This window comes from Coregonus lavaretus (genome assembly GCF_964263955.1).
Source record: "Coregonus lavaretus genome assembly, chromosome: 26".
Classification (NCBI taxonomy): Eukaryota; Metazoa; Chordata; class Actinopteri; order Salmoniformes; family Salmonidae; genus Coregonus; species Coregonus lavaretus.
Window position 1 is genome coordinate 7,574,208 of NC_140013.1, and position 22,504 is coordinate 7,596,711.

Consider the following 22,504-nt stretch of genomic DNA (forward strand, 5'->3'; position numbering starts at 1 on the left):
AAGGATCTTCAACTAGTACATTTTTACATTTTAGTCATTTTAGCAGACGCTCTTATCCAGAGCGACTTACAGTTAGTGAGTGCATACATTTTCATACTGGCCCCCCGTGGGAAACGAACCCACAACCCTGGCGTTGCAAGCGCCATGCTCTACCAACTGAGCTACAGGCATATACCACCTGAATATTGATATTCATTAGATTTTTTTTTCAAAGGTAGGGTGATTGAGAAATTAATTGTTATAACAAGAATATTTTTAAACACCCATTGGGAAACATAGATCAGGGGTGGCTAACCCTCCTGGAGAGCAAGCAGGATTTTCTTCTAGTCCTATTTTAAAGAGATAGTTCACCAAAATTACAAAATACAAAATGTTTGTGTCCTTACCTTGAAAGCAGTCTATGGACAAGGAGACTGCAGTCTATGATTTGGTTACCCACTGCCATCAGCCATTAATATGAGTATTTCCTGTGCAGAGCATTCCCACTGACCTTCCCACTGTTTCTCCCATTTGCCTGTCTCCCCATCTAATTTAATTACTGTCTGAATAAAGTGTCAAACTACCAAAAAAAATATGTTTAATAAAATATTAGCATACTTAAAATTTCCTCCCCCAAAAATCTCAAAGTAACAAAGTCGTCGAATTTTGAGTGTTCATTTCATGTTCAAAGCATTCTGAATACACCTGACCTGTGTTTTTTTCTCACCCTGGTCATGGGCCTAAGCCATGTCAAAATACATAGAATTGCAGGAAATGAGCTTTAGAAGAGTACAATTTTCCTGGGAGAGGACCCCCAGACCCAGTCTAGACAAAATCTCACTCCAAGCTTTCTTCAAAAGTTGCCAGCCCTGGCAACGGCTGCAGTATAGTGAATCACTAATAATAATTGCTGTCCATAGATGAAATTCTTGACCAATTTGTTAAGTGACTGGATTCAATATACTTTCGTTACTCACCAAAATAAAGATAAACTGCTTAGCATGACAAGGAGTTCCAAGGAGAGGAATGATAACTCCAACAGACTGGTACCTAGGCTAAAGTTTCCTATCCTATCTGATTATAGTCTCCCTAGGCAGACTTGTTCACTCCCACAATGTATCCACGCTCCCTAGGGTCGGGTTTACGAGATTATTAAATTAAGTACTCTAATTCCTAATTCTATGGATTATGAAAGTAGTGGTATGTGTTAATTGTAGGGGTGCCCATGGGGCTGGTGATCAGAAATGTCAGGTGCAAGAGAGGCAGGTTGAGGTTTCCAGGGTTAGAGTAATGCAGAAGTTGTCATATGCTAATGCAGTGAAAAACGTAGAGGAAGACGAGTCAAGGGGGAGGGATCTTGAGAGGAGTGGTGTGAGTAGTAGATCTGTACCAGTACAGAGTGATAAACCAACAAGTGATATATGTTTCAGTAAGATTAGATTTTTTTGCATTTATAGCAATGGTTATCAACTGTACTGCAGGGATGGAACGTAAGTCGCAGAAAGTTGAGGTTGTGGTGGCAGCTGCAGAGACGTATTTGGGTGTGCGATACTTGACGTCAGAAGAGTTGCAGGGTGTGTTAAGTGGTGGTGTCCCATCCTTTCAGGCTGTAGGCCTGAAGTAGGACTAAAAAGTGGAGTATGGTGTTTATTTATTTATTTTGTATATATATATATATATATATATATATATATATATATTTGTTTTAGTGAGTGTAGTGTTAGATGGTAGTTTATTTATCTTTATTTTTTTCAAACAAAGTATAAGGGAGTTATTCTCCAATCTAGCAGGTGGCGGTAATGCAACATTTATTGGATGGCAACCGCCTTTAAACCTAATCGAAGAAGAAGTTGTGTTGTTGGAGGAGGAAAGGAAACTGTGTGGCGAAGTCAGATATCTAAAAGGAGGTGTAATTGCTACTTTAGAAAACAACAACATCCTTCACATAACGTACGAAGAAACCAACTAAGGAAAGCCATCTGAGTCCATCGTTTTTAAAGCGGGGGCCGACATGTCTGAAACATACGGTACGTTTAGTTAGCTAGCCAAAGATGGTGGATAAATGAAGATAGTTCACTCAGGCCGTTTACCATTGAACAAAAATAATCAGTTCCGGTCTACTTAACGTGGTAGGTCTCCCATAGACACAAATGGAATATCAGCTGGAACTGGTCTACTTAGTTAATTGATTTTCTTGCTTCCTCTTCCGTCTCTGAGCTAGCAATCTACATGTGTAACTTCTACTGTACCTGCTGGGGTCAGGATGCTTGTTTGTAGATGCATTCAGCACCGTCATTTCCACTAGGTATCTTGAAGTCAACACTGAGTCGTGTCACCACTGTCTCGTAGCCAGAAGGAGTGGGTAGAGAGAAGCGGGGTGTGCTTCCTAAAATGGGGAAGAAGTCGTTTTGGGACACAACATCAGGAGTCTTTGTATTGTTTGGACTCCCAGAGGGAGTTGTGTCCTAAAGTTAGTCAATAAGTAATTTATATGGAAATATTGGCAACAAAAAAATTGGCATAGTTTACGATAATACATTTAGTAATCGCTAGAAGCTGTATTTGCAGTCCTTTGGCTTAATTTAACCAACCCCCATTTTAATTAGCTAGTTAGCCATGTGTCCTTGGGATTAAAAAATTGGAAGTGGTGGGGTTAGCTAACTTCTCAAGTGATTCATTGTTGCTTTTTGCTAACGACCTGTCATTTATCAATCACAGGGCTCTCCAACCCTGTTCCTGGAGAGCTACCATCCTGTAGGTTTTCACTCCAACCCTAATCTAGCGCACCTGATTCTAATAATTAGCTGGTTGATAAACTTAATCAGGTTAGTTACAACTGGGGTTGAAGCGAAAACCTACTGGAGGGTAGCTCTCCAGGAACAGGGTTGGAGAGGCCTGATCTGATGCAGTTGCATTGACACCACAGCCCCAGCGGCCAGATAACAACATCCTCATCACCTTCATAACTAGCTTGCAATATTTTTCTTCAGTCCAGATGAGATCATATCTGGAATTCATATAAAAAATTGAAACAAGACAGTAATACTGTTTGCATGTGACTTCCTCTGAACTGTAACAAAGATGTCTTTGAGTGCGGTTACATGCACACAATAATGTGATTATTGTGGATAGTCAGATTAATATAATAGCTAGTATGATTAAAACTATTACATGCTTTGCAAGGAGAACGATTTCCCTAATAATCCTGTTTTACATGGACACATCTGAAATCAGGCTACCTGATGGCACTGATAAATGCAGAAAATTGGCAGTCAAAATAAACATTCTACCACAGCGAACATGCTATTTTTGGGAAGCATATTTGATTCTGAGTTCGGACATATAAAGTTTGTATGTGAAAACTACTTCTAAGACGCATACATTAAGTTGTTCCGAACACACTTTACTTGCGCTAAAGAGGGAGGCTCGCTCGGCTGGTGCTAGCACATGCTCAGATCAAATACACCGCTGGAACACCGATTTAAGGTGTTAATATGACCTAATAATTTGAAAGATTGCTCAGAAAACCAGGTGTTTTAATCGGTGTATGCTTACTTCGATTTGGACCTTACACCGATTTAAGATAATTAGATTAAGGTGTTTACATGACTATTGCATAATCTGCCTACTGCCATAATCAGTTTAATATCAAATTATTAGTGTGCATGTAAACATATTAATTTTTAAGAGCTTTAAAAGCCTGACTGGTTTTCAGAACTGTAGAAATCCCAAAACAAACATCTTGTGTTGTGTGTGTGTGCATATTTCCATGAACTGTGTATGTGCTGGGGGCATGTATGCTTGCTTGACTTGTCAGCTAGAATGGGGATTCTATTCATTATATTCCACATTAATCTAAACTCTTCTCATGTCACTTTTTAAACTGCAATGTAACCTACATCTTTTAAAATCAAAACAAGCTAGGTGTTTGTTGGACGATTACATATACAATTCCATGGGAGCCAAGACATTTACGTTGGTTTGTTACTAACAAACAATCTTGTTATTCTCACCAATGGAAATATTGCAGTTTTATCTTCCTTTCACCATTGTCTTGGAATCTTTATGGCGAAATATAAATGTGAACTTTGTAAACATGCTTTGGACATGGCGACTATTGGTAGCCAAGGGTTTTTACTGTAGCCAGGCCTATTCATTTTCTTATGCTGTGGCGAATGGATTGGTTTTTGTTTTTGCAACAGCACACCATGCGTACTCACCCCTCTCCTGTTGCAGCTTGCTCAACCCCCTGCTGACACACACACACACACACACACACACACACACACGTATCTCTCCATCTGTGTCTCCCTCCCTCACTCAATAATGATGTAGTCTTTCCTTGTGCTCCTCTCTCTTGCTCTCTGAAATGCTACACCAGCAGGTCAACATTAGAAGTGGAGTGCTCTACACCAATGATGTATAGAGGACAGCTGTAATAGTCTTCATTGATTTACTCATTGGCTTTTTTTCCTTCTAAGTACTAGAAGGGATAAAGGAAAGGAGGGCAGGACAACAGTGTCACAGGGGAGACACGTGACTACACAAAGCAGACAGTAACAGAAGCTGCATTCACGAATTCACTTTGGCTCTCAGTGAATGAATAAGCCGACTGTACTTTATTCTTTACCTAAACACAAAACGCATCACATTGTCTCGGTTAGGGGAGAGACTTAATGTACACACACACACACGCACTGATGAAGCCCAGCACAGTAAGAGATGATATGGCTTGGCTCCAGAGGTAACACAGCGGTCTGATTTCAGAGCAGGTAGACTGAAGGGCAGACTGTAGAACAGGAGGGTGTGTGTGTATGGTCACTGATCATGCTCCTTTTCCTGCAGAATCCTGCCCACTTTACTATAGCTTCTACACAACAACATACTTGTGTTGTTAGTATGGTGTAAACACTATGACTCAACCATTCCCTTCCGGGGTAAGGCCTAGACAGGCTTTTTCCATCTGTCACATTCACACACAGCTTGTCTTTGAGAAGTGTGGTCGCTGAGAGACGGAAAACAAGGTGTGATAATGCCTGTAGTGGGTATCTACCTTGCCATGAAGGTGTCCTCAAGGTTATGTTGCTTGAGTAAAGCGCACACACACACACACACACACACACACACTAGTATAAATAGTCCATGGCGAATGTATGGGTTGGAGAATAGCTGGCTGCAGAAGAACTGTGTTTAAATGTCACAGAAGAACAAAGGATCAATCTCATCCCCTGCTCTTTCCTTTCCTCAGTGTGAGTCGAGTCATTTACTCCAGTTACCATATTGACTCTGTATTTGACTGGCCTGCTTTGGTACAGCAGAGCATGTAGCCTAGCTGATTAGCCTACTAGCAGCAGAGTGGTCAATAGCATCCAATCTGCAAATCGGTCAGAAAGTTGAGGAGAAAAGTCAGCCACTAACAGATTTGGAAATCTAATTGAAATAGGCTCCTAGTAAATGCAACAACTAGGCTTGAAACTCAGAGGGGCCTGTGTGTTTCTCCTACAGCTTGACTCACTCGTGTGTGTTTGTGTGTGTGAGAGAGAGCGAGAGAAACTTGTGCATGCTGCACTCTTTACCACTGCTGCTCCTTTCCACACACAGCCAGCCTCTCCCTCTTCAATTCCCCATTGTTCCCTGGATGGCTTGGTGGAACCCTGGCCTACGCATGCAAATGGCCCCTGCCCTATCTGTGGTCAAGGCACAAAGGCCGTCTTTGGACAGCTCTGTCCCACACGTCAGGGCCTCAGCCAGACGGTCATGTGCGTAGGATGGGTCAAGTACCAGACCCGGTCCAACACACCACTAGATCTGTGCAGTTGCCCAGTGTAACCCATCTGTGTTGTGCAGATGTACTCGGCCGGTCGGCTATACATAGACTATTTGTGAATAGACTGCCTCCATTCTTATACACTTGCAGCCATGTAGCCACCTCCGTGTTTCCCCTAGGATATTTTTCAGCAGCTATGGCAAAGTTAGCGGGGGTAGTGGGCGTGGCCAATGGCCGCAGAGACACAATGTTGCTGTTTTAAAGCTAATTTTCTACAGTTTTACACATTTTGCTATGGCTGATGCTGTGTTCTTATGCTATCTGAATGACTCAAACATTATAACAAAATCAATGGGGGCCCCATGCCATGCCATTTTAGGAATTTATGATTCTCCCTGACTGTCTAGTTTTTATTTAGGTGGTTGTTAGATCTCACAGATGATCTTATAAAAAAAAATATAGACAGTCAGGGAGAGTGTGTGTATATTTTTATTAAATTTTTTTAGTGGTAGCCATGATTGAATATAGGGGAAACACTGCATCTGAAAGTCAGTGGAACACCCAGGCTAGTTGCATGGAGTTCACCTAGCTAGTAGCCTGTCTATCTGTCTAGTCAGTGGTTGCGCTGCAACATTGAGGAACTAATGTGTGAGGTATCAGTGAACCTCTGAGTCATCGAGCCCTTTGGTCAGTGGGGATGACATCACCAAAGAGAGGGTGGTATGAGGTCAGAGGCTGGGAGACTGTTTGGGCAGGGCTCCTGGATGCTATCACTGCCACTCAGCGTACACTCCGAGACGAGCCACACCAAACAGATAAACATGGCTTTTTATTGGGGGAAATCAGGATTAGTTCCAAAGCCTGAGGAGACCGACAGGATGAAACAATTCAATCTCTCTCAAAGCGAGGAGTGAGGACCTATGGGATTACACCTGTCAGTGGTTGACAACACAACCTCTCATTGTTAATTTTAGAAGTCTATTTTACCTCCATCCTTCTTTAACAAGTCACATAGCAAATTAGCATCAATGTTAACATCACACTCACACGCAAGGTAGTGATTAGCCAGCTAACTTGGGACCATTGGCAACTCTGTGACAGAGAGCAGCTCATGATCACAGGAAGAGTTAAGGATTGGTCTCAACAGTTTGAGCCGCTGGTGTATTGATTTCTGTCCCCGCTCTCTCTCATTTCAGACTTCCTGTTTAAGTTCCTGGTGATTGGCAGTGCTGGGGCAGGGAAATCTTGCCTCCTCCACCAGTTCATTGAGACCAAGTGTAAGTAGTGCCGATGCCGGTCGCCCCCTGTCCTGCAAATAAACAACACCCACATGCATCGTTTATGTACAATAATATAGAATATCTCTGCACACTGACACGCACATACACACTCATGTAGCGGATGTCAACGCATGCACACTGATGTGTACATGCGATAAAGACCTCTAACTCCCAGTCCTGTCAGTAGCGTGAGAGAAGGGCTTTGACTGTGTTCATCTCTGGACCTGCGAGAGGCAGTAGCTCCTCAACCCTCTGATATGCTGATGAGGCTTCTGAAGCTAACTGTTCTGGTTTTAAAACAAGCACAATGCACCAGCACAATATAGATCAGCACTGTGACTCTGGGTATTAACCAGGAAACGTTTCTGTGAAGTCTTGGCAACTTAGGCCTAGTAACTAGGCAGTCACACCTATAGGGGTTTTACCCTTTAGCCAAGGTTGTCTTTCACAAACCAGCCATCTGTAAAAACAGACATTTGAGTAAAAGATATGAGACATAAACAAACAATGCAGTGATGATTGTGGCTTCTCTCCCGATTTGTCTCTGGCTGTGCAGTCAAGCAGGACTCCAACCACACCATCGGGGTCGAGTTTGGTTCCAGGGTGGTCAACGTCGGGGGTAAGACAGTCAAACTACAGATCTGGGACACAGCCGGACAGGAGCGCTTCAGGTAAAGATCTCCCATTGGTTACCCTGAGTGCCGTTACCTCTGACCCGTGCTCTCATTGGTTGACAGGTTGGATTCTGGTTCTGTGATTGGTTAACGGTGCTGTCTGTCTGCCCTCCCCCAGGTCTGTGACTCGTAGCTACTACCGTGGAGCGGCAGGGGCGCTGCTTGTCTATGACATCACAAGGTAGGTGAACCAATGATGGACCCATGACAAAAGCACACTGGTTTTAGTGGTCACTCGTACACGCACACAGACGCGTGAGTTAGCATAGAGCACGGAGAGACCGAATAGAGCTGTTGAATTTCAACAGGCCTATGGAGAGTCAGGAGCACTAAGACACTGAGTCAGAGATGGAGACATTTGTATGGCAGCACCAAGCCAAGAGTTTTTATTTAATAAGCCCAGAGTTGCCATGGCACTGCCTGTCTCATAATCAAGATGGAGTGAATGGTATAATGCCGGGTGAGCTTTAATAAAGTGTGTGTGTGATGCAGAATGACAGTGCTGTAATAAAGTGGGGTCTCCAGACAGGCGGCAGCAGCCCGGAAAGCAAAACTCCATTAGACAGTGTCAACTGAGCGAGAGAGAGAGAGAGAGCGAGGAGGGAGGAAACGAGAGCAGGGAGGGAGAGAATATGGGGAGAGGGAGAGATGGAAGCGTGTGTGTGCGTGTGTGTGTGTGTGTGTGTTAGCTACACCGAGGCAGATGGGTCGTCATCGCTGACGTCATGGTTTAGCCGCCTCACTGCAGCTGTGGGACATTAGTACTCTACACCCTTCTGCTCACTGTTCTCACGTCGCCATGGACACCAGCATGCGGTCACCATGGTGATGGGGACTTCACGAAAAAAACCAAGGTGTGACGTGGTATCGGACTCCATCTGTGCTTGAGGAAGAGAAAGCGAAGGATGACGTTCTATATTTACCTTCTCATTTGGAGCAAAAATAACATTAGCCCACAGAGATGTATTGAAAAGTGTGAGTTTGAAAACTGCTAATATTCTCAACCTCTATCATCTCCCCACTCATCTAAGGGTTTCTTGTATTTTACCTCTGATGCTGTCATGAACACACCATTTAAAACTTAGATTTTTCCAAAGTAACATCCCATCCCAATTGAACATACCTTTCCTAATGAAACGTGATGAAATCAGTTCTCCCCTCCTCTCTGTCTGTTGTGCCTGGCATGTCGGTCTGTGTGTCTTTCCTCTAGCCGGGAGACGTACAACGCCCTGACCAACTGGCTGACAGACGCACGGACGCTGGCCAGCCCCAACATCGTCATCATCCTGTGTGGGAATAAGAAGGACCTGGATGCAGACCGAGAGGTCACCTTCCTCGAGGCGTCCCGCTTCGCACAGGAGAACGGTAACTGTCTGTCCATCTCTCACCCTCCTCTACTCAGGCCGTTTCCCTGGCTCTCCTTTCACAACTGTCTGTCACCCTTCCTTTCCCCACTCCATCGCTCCCCTTTTTCCTTTCTCCCCTTTTAGTCAACTCTGATCTCAGATAGTTGTAATTTCCACTAGTTTTTAGGCCTGTATTCGTTTAATTGGGATTAGAGTATCGAGTTGACTGACTGGGTTGACTGTTACAGAGCTGATGTTCCTGGAGACCAGCGCTCTGACAGGGGAGAACGTGGAGGAGGCCTTCCTCAAAACTGCCCGTACCATCTTCAACAAGATAGAGTCAGGTAAACAAACAGTTTACTTATGAGGCTGGTGTGTGTGCTAAAAAAGTGTATCTGTTTGATTTTGAATCTTACTATCAAACAAGTTCAATATGTATGATTTTGGGATGTCTCATGTTGTTTACGCCTAGCTATATGTGTGTGCCTTTGTCTTTCTTGGTTTAATGTACACTGAAGAAAAATATAAACGCAACAATTAATATTTTTTGACTGAGTTACAGTTCATATAAGGAAATCAGTCAATTGAAATACATTTTAATTAGGCCCTAATCAATGGATTTCACATGACTGGGAATACAGATATGCATCTGTTAGTCACAGATACCTTTTTTTAAAAAAGGTACGGGTTTGGATCAGAAAACCAGTCAGTATCTGGTGTGACCACCATTTGTCTCATGCAGCGCGACACATCTCCTTCGCATAGAATTGATCAGGCTGTTGATTGTGGCCTGTGGAATGTTGTCCCACTCCTCTTCAGTGGATGTGTGAAGTTGCTGGATATTGACTGGAACACGCTGTCGATCCAGAGCATCCCAAACTTGCTCAATGGGTGACATGTCTGGTGAATATGCAGGCCATGGAAGAACTGGGACATTTTCAGCTTCCAGGAATTGTGTACAGATCCTTGCAACATGGGGCCGTGCATTATCATGCTGAAACATGAGGTGTTTCAGCAAGAAGATGGCACCGTACTGGATGGCCACTGTTTTGCAAGCTCTGACCCAACTTTGCTATTTTGTGATTATTTTGTCGTTTATTTTGACTTTATTTTCACGAAATGTATCCGCTATTATTTCTTGCAACCGACACTAACTTTTGAATATCAGATTGGCAGTTACTTACTCCAATTCCGGCTTCAACGTAGACTCATCTGCCCTGGGCTCTCTGTAATTCCGACCCAATTTTTGGCCTACCCAGGGGAAATGCCGGCATTACAGAGGCAAGATGTGGCGGATCCTGGTGAGATTAAGGCAAAGGGAAAAACGGCCACCTCTTCCCTCCATTCTACTGGCCACTTGATAATAAGATGGATGACCTCTGATCGCGGATTTGCTACCAACCGGACTCTCAAAACCGCAATATTCTTTGCTTTTCTGAAACATGACTCTCGGACAAGATACCTCCCCATGGCTATCCAACTCAATGGATTCTCCATTCCCTGGGTGGACAGAGGAGTAGGGGAAATCGAGATGGGGAGGGTTTTGCCTCTACATCAACTGGTGTGCTACCTCCAGCACAGTGGAAATGTCAATCCACTGTTCACCCCTGTCTTGGAATAGCTGTCTTCAAATGCCGACCCTTTTACTTCCCGAGGGAGTTTTCAGCTGTTATTGTGACTGTTGTATACATTCCACCTCAGGACAAGAAAAACAACAAGCTGGCACTTAACGAACTGTACAAGGCTATAAACAAGCAAGAGGTTGGTTGCTAAACTAAATGACAGGGATACTAGGCACAGTGCTATCGTAGACAACCCTGAGGCAACAACCGAGGACAGGATAAGTACAAGAAGTCCCGCTACGACCTCCGCAGAGTCATCAAATGAGCAAAAGGACAATATAGAAAAAACTTGGAATCATATTACACAGGCTCCGACACCCGCCACATGTGGGAGGGGCTACAATCCATTACGGATTGCAAAGGAAGACCCAACCGTGACGAACTCAATGCATTTTATGCACGCTTTGACAACAACAACATTGTGCCGGGTGTGAGGGTCGTCACCGACCCAGAAGATTGGGTGATCTCGCTCTCTGAGGCCGACGTGAGAAAGGTCTTTAATCAGGTCAACACCCGCAAGGCCCGACAGTATTCCAGGGCGCGTTTTCAGAGCATGCACCGAACAATTTCATCAGTCCAGAGAATCTTGTTTATCATGGTCTGAGAGTCCTTTAGGTGCCTTTAGGCAAATTCCAAGCGGCATGTCATGTGCCTTTTACTGAGGAGTGGCTTCCGTCTGGCCACTCTACCATAAAGGCCTGATTGGTGGAGTGCTGCAGAGATGGTTGTCCTTCTGGAAGGTTCTCCCATCTCCACAGAGGAAATCTGGAGCTCTGTCAGAGTGACCATCGGGTTCTTGGTCACCTCCCTGACCAAGGCCCTTCTCCCCTGATTGCTCAGTTTGGCCTGGGTGACCAGCTCTAAGAAGAGTCTTGGTGGTTCCAATCTTCTTCCATTTAAGAATGATGGCGGCCACTGTGTTCTTGAGGACCTTCAATGCTTTAGACATTTTTTGGTACCCTTCCCCAGATCTGTGCCTCGACACAATCCTGTCTCGGAGCTCTATGGACAATTCCTTCGACCTCATGGCTTGGTTTTTGCTCTGACATGCACTGTCAACTGTGGGACCTTTATATAGACAGGTGTGTGCCTTTCCAAATCATGTCCAATCAATTGAATTCACGACAGGTGGACTCCAAGTTGTAGAAACATTTCAAGGACAATCAATGGAAAAGGGATGCACCTTAGCTCAATTTCTATTCTCATAGCAAAGAGTCTGAATAAGGATCTCTCATAGCAAAGGGTCTGAGTAAATAAGGTGTTTCTGTTTTTTATGTTTAATACATATGCAAAAATTTCTAAAAACCGGTTTTCACTTTGTCATTATGGGGTATTGTGTGTAGATTGATGAGGAAATTGTTTTATTTAATCCATTTTAGAATAAGGTTGTAACGTGACAAAATGTGGATAAAGTGAAGGGGTCTGAATACTTTCCAAATGCAATGTATGTGTGTTCATGCTTACCTCTGTCAGGTGAGTTGGACCCAGAACGGATGGGTTCAGGTATCCAGTATGGAGATTCTTCTCTGAGGCAGCTGAGACAGCCCAGAGGTTCCACTGCACAGACCAAGCAGCAGTGTAACTGCTAGGGACTGGACCCCACCCTCACCCTTCAGCCCTACTCCCACACACACAGGACGCCTCCTAAAGGTCAGTAGACTGCCATGCTTTGATTAAATGTGGCTTTAGAGAATAATTGATCAAAATGTATAAACATATCTCTCCCTCTCAGCTCTAGGTGTTTTGGGATGTGCAGGACTCCTCCCCCTCTCCCTTCTGCAACCACCTAAACACTTACAGCATACCTGGACCAGTCGCCATGGAGATGACCTGCAACCCCTGACCATTGGTAAGAGACTATACTTCCTGCCAATGGAGGTTACCTGGGCTCCTGGGTCCTAGGCTGGGAGACCCTGTGGTGTGAACATAAGAAGAGTCCATATCTGGGATGACTGTCATGGTCAGGGGTTGTGTGTAGGGGATGTCCTGTTTTTACCCTTCCTTTTGTAGTTTTTATCAACACACGCTTGCATGCACACACACACACACACACACACACACACACACACACACACACACACACACGAACACAAACATAGACAGTACACACACCGCCTGTAACAAAGTCCATAAAGGATGAAATGCAAAACAAACATGGTCAACTTCCTCATTCATACGCAGCCTGTTAGACTGCACTATCAGGTTGTTTGATGGTTGAAGTTCTTGTTTTACCATCACAGCGGGACGACTCCCTATTATATTTCCTTTTGTTAAATGAGCTGATTTTAACCTTTGTTTGCACTGAACAGTACTCATCAATCTTGCTGTTCACCTTCTTATAACCAGGCAAACCTAAGTCTCCCCAACCCTAACTTGACTGCTCTGCAACCTGAAAATAGCAATTTTCCACCAACACCCAACCATGAGCAGGTTGTTGGGTCAGTCGTGAATGCTTCCTCAATTATTGTCCGACCATTTCCCCTGATTGTTCTCCTGGCTTCAGATGTATATTATGTAACTGATTCCACCGGTCTAAATGTTACCACATGTAATTCGACCTTGGGTAAAAATGGCATTGATTCTAATCTAATGGACAACTTGTCCAAGGTTTGTTTTCAATTAATGCAATTTATCAAGTGGAGTACTGGCCTTAGAGGAAAAATGCTTGACATTGTGGATGTATACTGTCCCTTCAACCCCCCCCCCCCCCCCCCCCCACATGTCTCCAAACTGTCATTACTAGCACCTCCCAAAGGGAAATCGATTCACTCCATGAGGCACTCAGAAAGGCCTACGGGTCGTGTCCAAAGCACAAGGGTGAGTAAGGTTTCAGTTCAGTCTTTTCTTATGATTTTCCAAAGGACCCCAATGACCACTTGTTATTCCCCATTATCAGCTGCATATCTAATGTCACTGCTTGCCTTTGCCATGTAAAGGTTACACTGTCTCAATCTCTGGCTCTTTCGCGCCCTGGGGGTGGAAAGGTTATCTCTCAAAATGTAACCCCCATCTCGGCCCTCTTCATTTCTCTGCTGCTCTGCATTCACATGTAAAGACCGGTCACAGGAACCTAGACTGGTTTCAGTGTCACTAGTGGGAAATATTCAGGTTACAGGGCCAGGCTGTGTTCTGTGAGATTCAACTGCACTTTTTGTTTTTACATGTCTTACATAAAGTCTTGCCTCATCACCTATCATTTTCTGACTGTCATATAGAATCAGGAGATTAAAGAATTTCAGGCCCCATGCACCCATACCTAATTCCTAAGCAATGCTACTGTTAGCACTCCACTAAGAGCAGCTTATCTGTTACACTGAACCAGCATAGAGAAGATGGCTATCAAAATGCCACTGTGACATCAACCTGAGAAAGACTGGTCCCATTTTGTGTGAAAGAAATGTCTGCTTATTTTTTGTGTGTTTCTTTCTCCTCTGCAAGTGCACTTTTTATTGAGATTGTTTTGTTTGTATACTGCATCTATAGAATTGTAAGATTTTTATTAATTGAAAAATATACTGTAATAAAAAGAGCAATTGGAGGTAATCATTCCTTACTCAAGAACAACTGAGGTTTTGTCCTTTCTCTCCCAGTGTTGACTGATAAGCCAGCCACCTGTTCTGGTGGTCCTCTGTAGCTCAGCTGGTAGAGCACGGCGCTTGTAACGCCAAGGTAGTGGGTTCGATCCCCGGGACCACCCATACACAAAAATGTATGCACGCATGACTGTAAGTCGCTTTGGATAAAAGCGTCTGCTAAATGGCATATTATTATTATTATTATTATTATCCCTCTCCAGGGTTGTGGTAAAATGATTAACTCAGCCATTTTTTGTTGACCCATTGCTTACTGCTGCCGTTGTAGGGGTGATGTAACAGATTACTGTGACTTGCTGAGCCCATGTGAGTGTGCAGACCACAGACTGCCCACAATCAGTCAGTCATGTCTCACGATAGTAGTGATGCACTCCATGCTGCTTGACCCTAATACCATTGAACCCTGGTCTCAATAATGCATTGTGTATGCTGAGTATTCTATTGAATGCATCGTAAGCACTTAATCACATGGCCATCAGCCTATTATTAACTTCCTTCAGTCTCCTGTTATTTCTCTAATTGAAATGGAGCAGAAACTCAGTTGTTGCTTAGTAACCAATGTGATGGAATCATTGAACTACTGTACATCTGAATAATCTATGCTGTAAATAAGATTTCAGTGTGTCTATTGGATTGTTTTTGGCAGGGAAGGGTTGCTTGTTCATTTTCATTTTAAAGATCTATTCTAAAACTTTGCTTTTTAAATGTGAATTTAATTTATTGCAGATCATGTCTTTAAATATGTGCACACGCCTTCATTGTATCAAGCTGGTTGCCTATCTGCCACAGTCAGCGAGTAGGGTGGGGTTTGTGAATCAGGGAAGACTTCTTATTCTAGTCTACATGGTAAAAGCTTTGAGTGTCTAATTGTCTGAATTTATGTTTGTGGGTCAATGGAGTAACAGGCAGAGTGGTTAATGTAGCTGAAGTGGATATATAGATTTTTATCGATCACTGGGAGGCTGTTAGAATGACCTCAGAGGGCAGATTCAAGAATGTGAAGGCTATGCTGGATTAATACCACTAGATGGTGATATCACTACAAAAACGAATGATGCATTTTCCAACTTCAGTACTTTAAAATCAATGACTCTTCACATTAAAAACGTGATCTACAGTATAATAAGCACAAGGTATTTTTAACACTTTATTTAGTACTTGATTTTTTTTGTATATACACTGACTGGGTAGCTTAGCAACAGGAGACAGTAACACCTAAACTCACATCTTCCATTAACAAGCTCACAGGACTGAGAGGAGAGCAGTACATCTCTCACTACAGCCAAATAAAATAAAAAATCCCCCCAAAAATGTACAGACCATAATAGTAACATGTGATGTGTTGGGAGGTGCAAGACTGGACATGGTTACAATGAGAAGAGGTACAAAGGGGTGTTGTCACAGACCTACTAGACAAGTGCCTCTGGAGTTTTTCATATCATTTGGCCTCTGGTTGACGTTAGAAACCCCATTTATGTAGTATGAATGAGGCGACCAGGGAATATTAATGGAATTTCCCCCAATTCAGATCTGTGTATTAAACACCCAGCGACGAGACAGGCAGGATAAGCTGGGGAAAGGCCTGGAATGGACGACAATGGTTTCACACTATTACGCATAAGATACTGTATATGTACACCATACAAAACAAACTTCACAGTACTGCTTCACGTAAAATATATCACTGCATATTTCCATTAAATAGATTCCTGTTCAGTTATTTCTGAGTTTCCTTTAACTTAAAGTATTAGTGTATTTAAATTTGAACATATCTGGGTGTGACTAACAAGCACCTTATGTGGAGTGGAGACGCACTGTCTGATATACAACCTGACATGATATTAACAGTTATTTAAGACCAGAGAATCTCCTTAATATCACAGAGAGTAGATGCAACCTTTTACAGGTTGCCATTACCAGACCTCTCAACAGCACTCTTAGTAAAAGTGCACTACATTGAACTGTGAACCACCACCAGAGGTCAATGGATTCAATGGGCATTTGTAGCGGTGGTTTAGTCACTCTGCAGCTTAAACTGTGATTCTCCCAGACGGAAGTATGGTGCAGAGTAGACAGGGATAGCACAGGCAGTTTACAAGGGTTTTCTGGTGCTTGTTAGCTACTTTAGTGCCACTCTGGGGTTGCCAGATCAGTGCATCCTTGTTATCCGCTCTCTCCACTAGTATAAGCTTGATGGTGGGATACATGTGAATAACTGGCAACCCTAGTCTGCCATAAATGCAGCCTCCAGTTTGAGACAGGGCACAGAGAGAACATTTTATTTTCAGTGCTGCATACAGCTGTATGCTGTGCTGCAAATATACTCATCCAGATGATTTTACTTGAACTGGTGGTTAAGAAATGAAATGTTAAGGGCCATATCTGCAGCTCATCACCAAAATAAAACAGTCTTTATGGGGCATAATCAGGAGGTTGAAACTCTCATTGTTGAAAATAGAAATGTAATGTGTAGAGCTGACTAGATTCCCAATTCTGCATGACAGAAAACAATGTCTGTTCTACACCATGCATTTCTATCTGAACGTTCTGTGACTTGCACCTTTGTGAATAAACCCCTGGTTTCTGTAAGGGGTGGAGCCTGCTCCATGGAGGCTGGTGAATGAGAGGGGTCCATTCCAGAGGAGGGAGGGAGGGAGGGGGGGGTGATGGACTGCTCTGTTGGCTACTCTAGGGACTGCAGCATTAGCAGCTGCTTGAGGACCTTGGTCTGGCTCGTCTCTCTGATCTCCCCCGCCAGGAACATCTCGTCCACCACCGTGTACACCTGGGACAGACAGGACAGGTCGAAGCTGGTTAGGACACGGGTCAGAGGTCAGCCTACTGCACCGCTCAAACTGCTTTAAGAACAGAAGTGTTGGAGAACTGTATAGATCCTGCAGATTCATCTCCACCCCATTACGTAAATATATCTTTCTAGCAGTGCGTAGGCCTTGCTGCTGTGGCACTAGATCTAATAGAGGGGGTTGATGTTGAGACGAGCTGATGTTTGCCATCATGTTGCTTTCTGTCACTTGCTGTTTTCTTTGTGAATCAGAAGACATCACAGAGCGCAGCAACTTTTAGCGTGGGCCGCGCTTCTTTAAGGTTCAGCGAGTTGGCGAATATTCAGAAATACCTTACGTAATTGACACGATAACTGCTTAAAGGGCGGTCATCAGAGGAGAGTTAATTTCTTAGTATTTATTGTAGAGGAAAACTAATCGCCGCCAAACTGATGTTGTAATTACGTATCCCATCCTCGTTGCCATGGCACCTCCCCATTACAATGAAAGAAAATACATTGAAATAGTATATTTTCACCTCCCCCGAGTTTCTTCCGCTCCTTTCTGTCTTTCCTCTTAGCACTGAGAGTGTTTGGTTTTTAAATTCATCTCAACACTTTTACTCTTACCTTGTAGAAGTTGAACACCAGGTCCAACTCACACACGTTGTGGAAATACTCATTCAACACCTAAAGGGGGAAAAGAAGACATGGAGGTCAGGTTTTGTTACATTAACTATTTAGTCTAATTCATAGCTAGGAAACAGTGTAATCCATAGTACAAGGCTCTGGTCAGAAGTAGTGCACTAGCCTATATAGGGAACCATTTGAGATGCAGCCTTCGTCATTTAAGGGCCTGAGGAAGTCCAGCATTCCAGGACGCGGTGCTCTTGAACCAAGTGTCGGGAATCTCAGCTGTTTTCCTTCACGGCCACATTCCGCCTGTCCCTCGGACAGGGAGCACAGTGCGAGCTGTTCCGCTATTTCCCCTCGACCCGGGAGGAACGCCTCTCAGGGAATGCTTTTCGGGAATATGAATGAAGAACACTAGAGAGATTTGTCCTTCCCCCACTTTGTTTTGGTCTTACTTTTGACAGACTCTATATGGGGTGTATTACACTGGGTAAGAACGCATAGAAAATAGAGCCCCACACTGGAGGTGTCATAATAACCATAAAACCTAGCGGTCAAACAGGGAAATGGTTCCAATAGTTTTTCCACCATTCATTTTTCCCATAGGAGATTTTAGAAACACTTAAAATAAGGGCTGTGTTTCGTGTAGGCTTACCCTGGTGTGACGATTTGATCAAGTAAATCTCTCTCAGACAAGGTGACTTTTCAATATATTTAGCTCTATTTACTCTCAGATTTGAAAATGCTAATTAGCATCAAAGTAGACATCATGCAAAACTACAAATCCCTGCAAGCTCCTGCACGTCATCTCTAGCTGACACCTTTGCTAACTGGTATTGTGTCAATTTAAAACAGAATTGTCCATTTAAAGAAATGTTGCCAATTTATTCATGACTAAATTTAGCTAACATTAGATAGTTAATCCAGAGATTCTTACCTTTGCCTCGATTCGGCAGTCTCATCCAGATCGTCATGGCATTTGTAGTTCTTTATGATAGCCACATTAGTAGCTAATTAGCATTTCATTTAGGGGGGTAAATACAGGCTAATATATTGATAAGTCACATTGTCCTAGAGATATTTACACGGTCATCAAAACGTCACGCCAGGGTAAGCCTGCACGAAACACAGCCCTTATTTTAAGTGTTTCTAAAATCTCCTATGAGAAAAATGAATGGTGGAAAAACTATTGGAACTATTTCCATCTGACAACTAGGTTTTATGGGTATTTTGACTCATACTGTGGTACTCTGTATTCCAAAGAGCTGTAGGAGCAGAGCAATACGATAGTTCACCAATAAAATATGCCTAATCATTCAGCTATTAAAAGGTGGAGATTTTATTAGCCCACATTCCTTCACATAACCAGCCAAAGAGTAATTGACCTAAAACAGCTCCCACATTGTGTGTCATCACAATAAACAGTCTACGTGTGAGTTGATGTGTTAGTGTCATATCATACCTCCACAAAGTTGTGAATGCCCTCCAGGTATGCCAGGTTGTTGTCTGTTACATCCACACAGATACAGAAGTACAGACCAGCATAGCGCCTATAGATGATCTTGAAGTTCCTGAACTGGAGACAAGACAAACAAGCGTCGCAATATGTGCTTTTCATTTTTCATCAAAGAATAATTACAGTAGATTTGAAATTATGACTTGCAAGCAGTCTTGTTCATTTACAATGATATGTTAAATTATTTGCATATCGAATTCAACTTGGTTAACCAATTGGTGCTACAGCATCTCAGTAGAAAATGTAGACTTTTATCCCCCATCTCTTCAGTGTCACAATGTATGCTACAATTTAGGCCTATGTCACTGTAAAGCCAAGTAAATAGATCGCCAAATGCAGCTCCAGACCTTGAGTTATACTACCCGGTAGCTTCCAGCCTTTCTAGAATGGCCAGATAGTGACAACGAATACAATTGCCAGAAACGAATAGCCTACATTAGGGCACACACAGACTTCAACGCACACACATGGCATCATGCAAATCCTTCTGCCTTACCTCCACAAAGTTGGTGTGCTTGGCATCACGGACAGTCACCACAGCGTGCACCTCCTCAATCAGCTTCTGTTTCTCATCGTCATCAAACTGCATGTACCACTTGGCCAGTCGGGTCTTCCCTGCTCGGTTCTGAATCAGGATGAAGCGGATCTGTATGACCGGAGCAGGCGAGGAGAGAAAATTAAGTGAGAAATGCTCTGCAGTCTAGTACAGGAGTCTCCAACCCTGTTCCTGGAGAGCTACCCTCCTGTAGGTTTTCGCTCCTTCTCAGATCTAACTATGGGTTCACTAGATGTTATCACCACTCACATGAATCATCCGTTTCACCTCATACTATAACGAAGACCAACAGTGCGTTTCTGAGCATGGTTGATTGGTTAAGAGTGTGCAGACAGATGTGCATTCCTTTACAACAACTAGATTACTAACTAACGTTAGCTAGCCTGGCTAGCCACTCCCTGTCATGTCAAGATATATAGCTAGTTAGCTATGTTAGATAGCGAACTAGCTAGGTGGCTAACTAGTCTAACGTTATTGATATAAATGCAAGCCAGGCCGTTTCTTCGTAAAACAAAGTTGGGAGCCGGATGTAGCTAATCGATTCCTTTATATAGTTAGGTTTGTTTAATTCGAATATTTAACGTTATCTAGCTAGCTATGATTTCTAGGCTTCTCATACATTTCACAGGAGACTGGCGAACGACGTTAGCTAGCTAGCAGCTATGCTAACGTTAGAGCAAAGCAATTGGCCACAAAATGTACCCAATTGCAAACATACCATTGTCTTTTCTTTGAGTCGGTTGTTTTAAATAATATGAATTCCCGTAGCCTAGTGATTATATATTTGATTTTACATAAATTCTCCAAATGATAGGATTGTTTTGACGACCGATTGCCCGCTATCTTCCCGAGCAGGATGTACAGGAAAACCTAAAGGCGCAAGGCATTGTGGGAAATGTAGTTTTATTAGACCGGTAAAATCGTTAGATAAAAACTTAAGAAAAGGGTATTTTCCTGCTAGAACCAGCATGCACCCCTCTCTGCCTTCTTGTGTCAGCTGCGGATTCGTGAGGCCCAGTCACTTGGCTCAGGTTTGGCCAATCAAGCAACAAAAATGTCAGAAAGGGAAAGTGCACATTTTGCAGTATAAATCATTTACAGGCACATTGACTTATTATTGTAACTTATGGCACATTTCATTTTGTTATGAAAACAAATAAAGAGAGTCATACACTCAATGTATAAACTCCCAGTAATTTATTGGGTACGAAACCACCAACATTTTGGCATCACTGTGCCTTCTTCAGTTTATTCTCCGTTGGTCAGCACATCTACACTAAGTGATGTTCTCTGGGTGTGCGACAGCTCATGCTTTTTATTAGACATGACATTTTGTTGACATCACTTCAAGTATGTTGATAAAGTATCACTTCAAGCTAAGTGCTATGGTTTTTGTGAGTTGTTGTATGCTAGGAGGAATTCAATTATCTAAAATAAAATGGAAAATTGCATTAAAGGCTATGAAAAGGAAAAAAGAGGCAGATATATCATCGATTTGTCTCACATATACACTACTGGTCAAAAGTTTTGGAACACCTACTCATTCAACGGTTTTTCTTTATTTTTACTATTTTCTACATTGTAGAATAATAGTGAAGACATCAAAACTATGAAATAACACATGGAATCATGTAGTAACCAAAAAAGTGTTAAACAAATCAAAATATATTTTATATTTGAGCTACTTCAACGAGCCACCCTTTGCCTTGATGATAGCTTTGAACACTCTTGGCATTCTCTCAACCAGCTTCATGAGGTAGTCACCTGGAATGCATTTCAATTAACAGGTGTGCCTTCTTAAAAGTTAATTTGTGGAATTTCTTTCCTTCTTAATGCATTTGAGCCAATCAGTTGTGTTGTGACAAGGTAGGGGGGTATACAGAAGATAGCTCTATTTGGTAAAAGACCAAGTCCATATTATGGCAAGAACAGCTCAAATAAGCAAAGAGAAACGACAGTCCATCATTATGTTAAGACATGATGGTCAGTCAATCCAGAAAATGTCAAGACCTTTGAAAGTTTCTTCAAGTGACGTCGCAAAAAACATTAAGCGCTATGATGAAACTGGCTCTCATGAGGACCGCCACAGGAATGGAACACCCAGAGTTACCTCTGCTGCAGAGGATAAATTCATTAGAGTTACCAGCTCAGAAATTGCAGCCCAAATAAATGCTTCACAGAGTTCAAGTAACAGACACATCTCAACATCCACTGTTCAGAGGAGACTGTGTGAATCAGGCCTTCATGGTCGAATTGCTGGAAAGAAACCACTACTAAAGGACACCAATAAGAAGAAGAGACTTGCTTGGGCAAATAAACACGAGCAATGGACATTAGACCGGTGGAAATTTGTCATTTGGTCTGGAGTCCAAATTGGAGATTTTTGGTTCCAACTGCCGTGTCTTTCTGAGACGCGGTGTGGGTGAATGGATGATCTCTGCATGTGTATTTCTCACCGTAAAGCATGGAGGAGGAGTTGTTATAGTGTGGGGTGCTTTGTTGGTGACACTGTCTGTGATTTATTTAGAATTCAAGGCACACTTAACCAGCATGGCTACCACAGCATTCTGCAGCGATATGCCATCCCATCTGGTTTGGGCTTAGTGTGACTATAATTTGTTTTTCAACAGGACAATGACTCAACACACCTCCAGGCTGTGTAAGGGCTATTTTAACAAGAAGGTGGATGGAGTGCTGCATCAGATTACCTGGCCTCCACAATCCCCCAACCTCAACCAAATTGAGATGGTTTGGGA

The 22,504-nt window shown here is 43.0% G+C and overlaps 2 protein-coding genes across 2 annotated transcripts; one reads left to right on the forward strand and one right to left on the reverse strand.

Annotated features, from left to right (window-relative positions):
• The first annotated feature begins 1,816 nt into the window (after positions 1-1,816).
• On the forward strand, positions 1,817-14,224 carry LOC311101879 (ras-related protein Rab-4B). Its single transcript, XM_084143112.1, has 8 exons — positions 1,817-2,006; positions 6,943-7,023; positions 7,583-7,697; positions 7,819-7,881; positions 8,911-9,065; positions 9,295-9,390; positions 12,142-12,318; positions 12,401-14,224. The coding sequence occupies exons 1-7, from the start codon at positions 1,991-1,993 to the stop codon at positions 12,255-12,257; spliced, it is 642 nt and encodes a 213-aa protein (XP_083999238.1). The 5' UTR covers positions 1,817-1,990; the 3' UTR covers positions 12,258-12,318; positions 12,401-14,224.
• A 1,171-nt stretch (positions 14,225-15,395) lies between these two features.
• On the reverse strand, positions 15,396-20,636 carry LOC311101880 (AP-2 complex subunit sigma). The gene is made up of 5 exons (XM_084143113.1): positions 20,467-20,636; positions 19,689-19,838; positions 19,139-19,252; positions 17,674-17,733; positions 15,396-17,046 (listed from the first exon to the last, which is right to left on the reverse strand). Exons 1-5 carry the CDS (start codon positions 20,467-20,469, stop codon positions 16,945-16,947), a joined length of 429 nt encoding a protein of 142 aa, XP_083999239.1. The 5' UTR covers positions 20,470-20,636; the 3' UTR covers positions 15,396-16,944.
• Between the last annotated feature and the right edge of the window lie 1,868 nt (positions 20,637-22,504).

Coding starts and splice junctions, on each gene's coding strand:
- LOC311101879 (XM_084143112.1), top strand. Junction 9,066..9,294: donor CCGCTTCGCACAGGAGAACG/GTAACTGTCTGT, acceptor TGACTGTTACAG/AGCTGATGTTCCTGGAGACC. Junction 9,391..12,141: donor CTTCAACAAGATAGAGTCAG/GTAAACAAACAG, acceptor TACCTCTGTCAG/GTGAGTTGGACCCAGAACGG.
- LOC311101880 (XM_084143113.1), bottom strand. Junction 19,253..19,688: donor AGCACACCAACTTTGTGGAG/GTAAGGCAGAAG, acceptor TCTTGTCTCCAG/TTCAGGAACTTCAAGATCAT. Junction 17,734..19,138: donor GCATTCACAACTTTGTGGAG/GTATGATATGAC, acceptor TTCCCCCTTTAG/GTGTTGAATGAGTATTTCCA.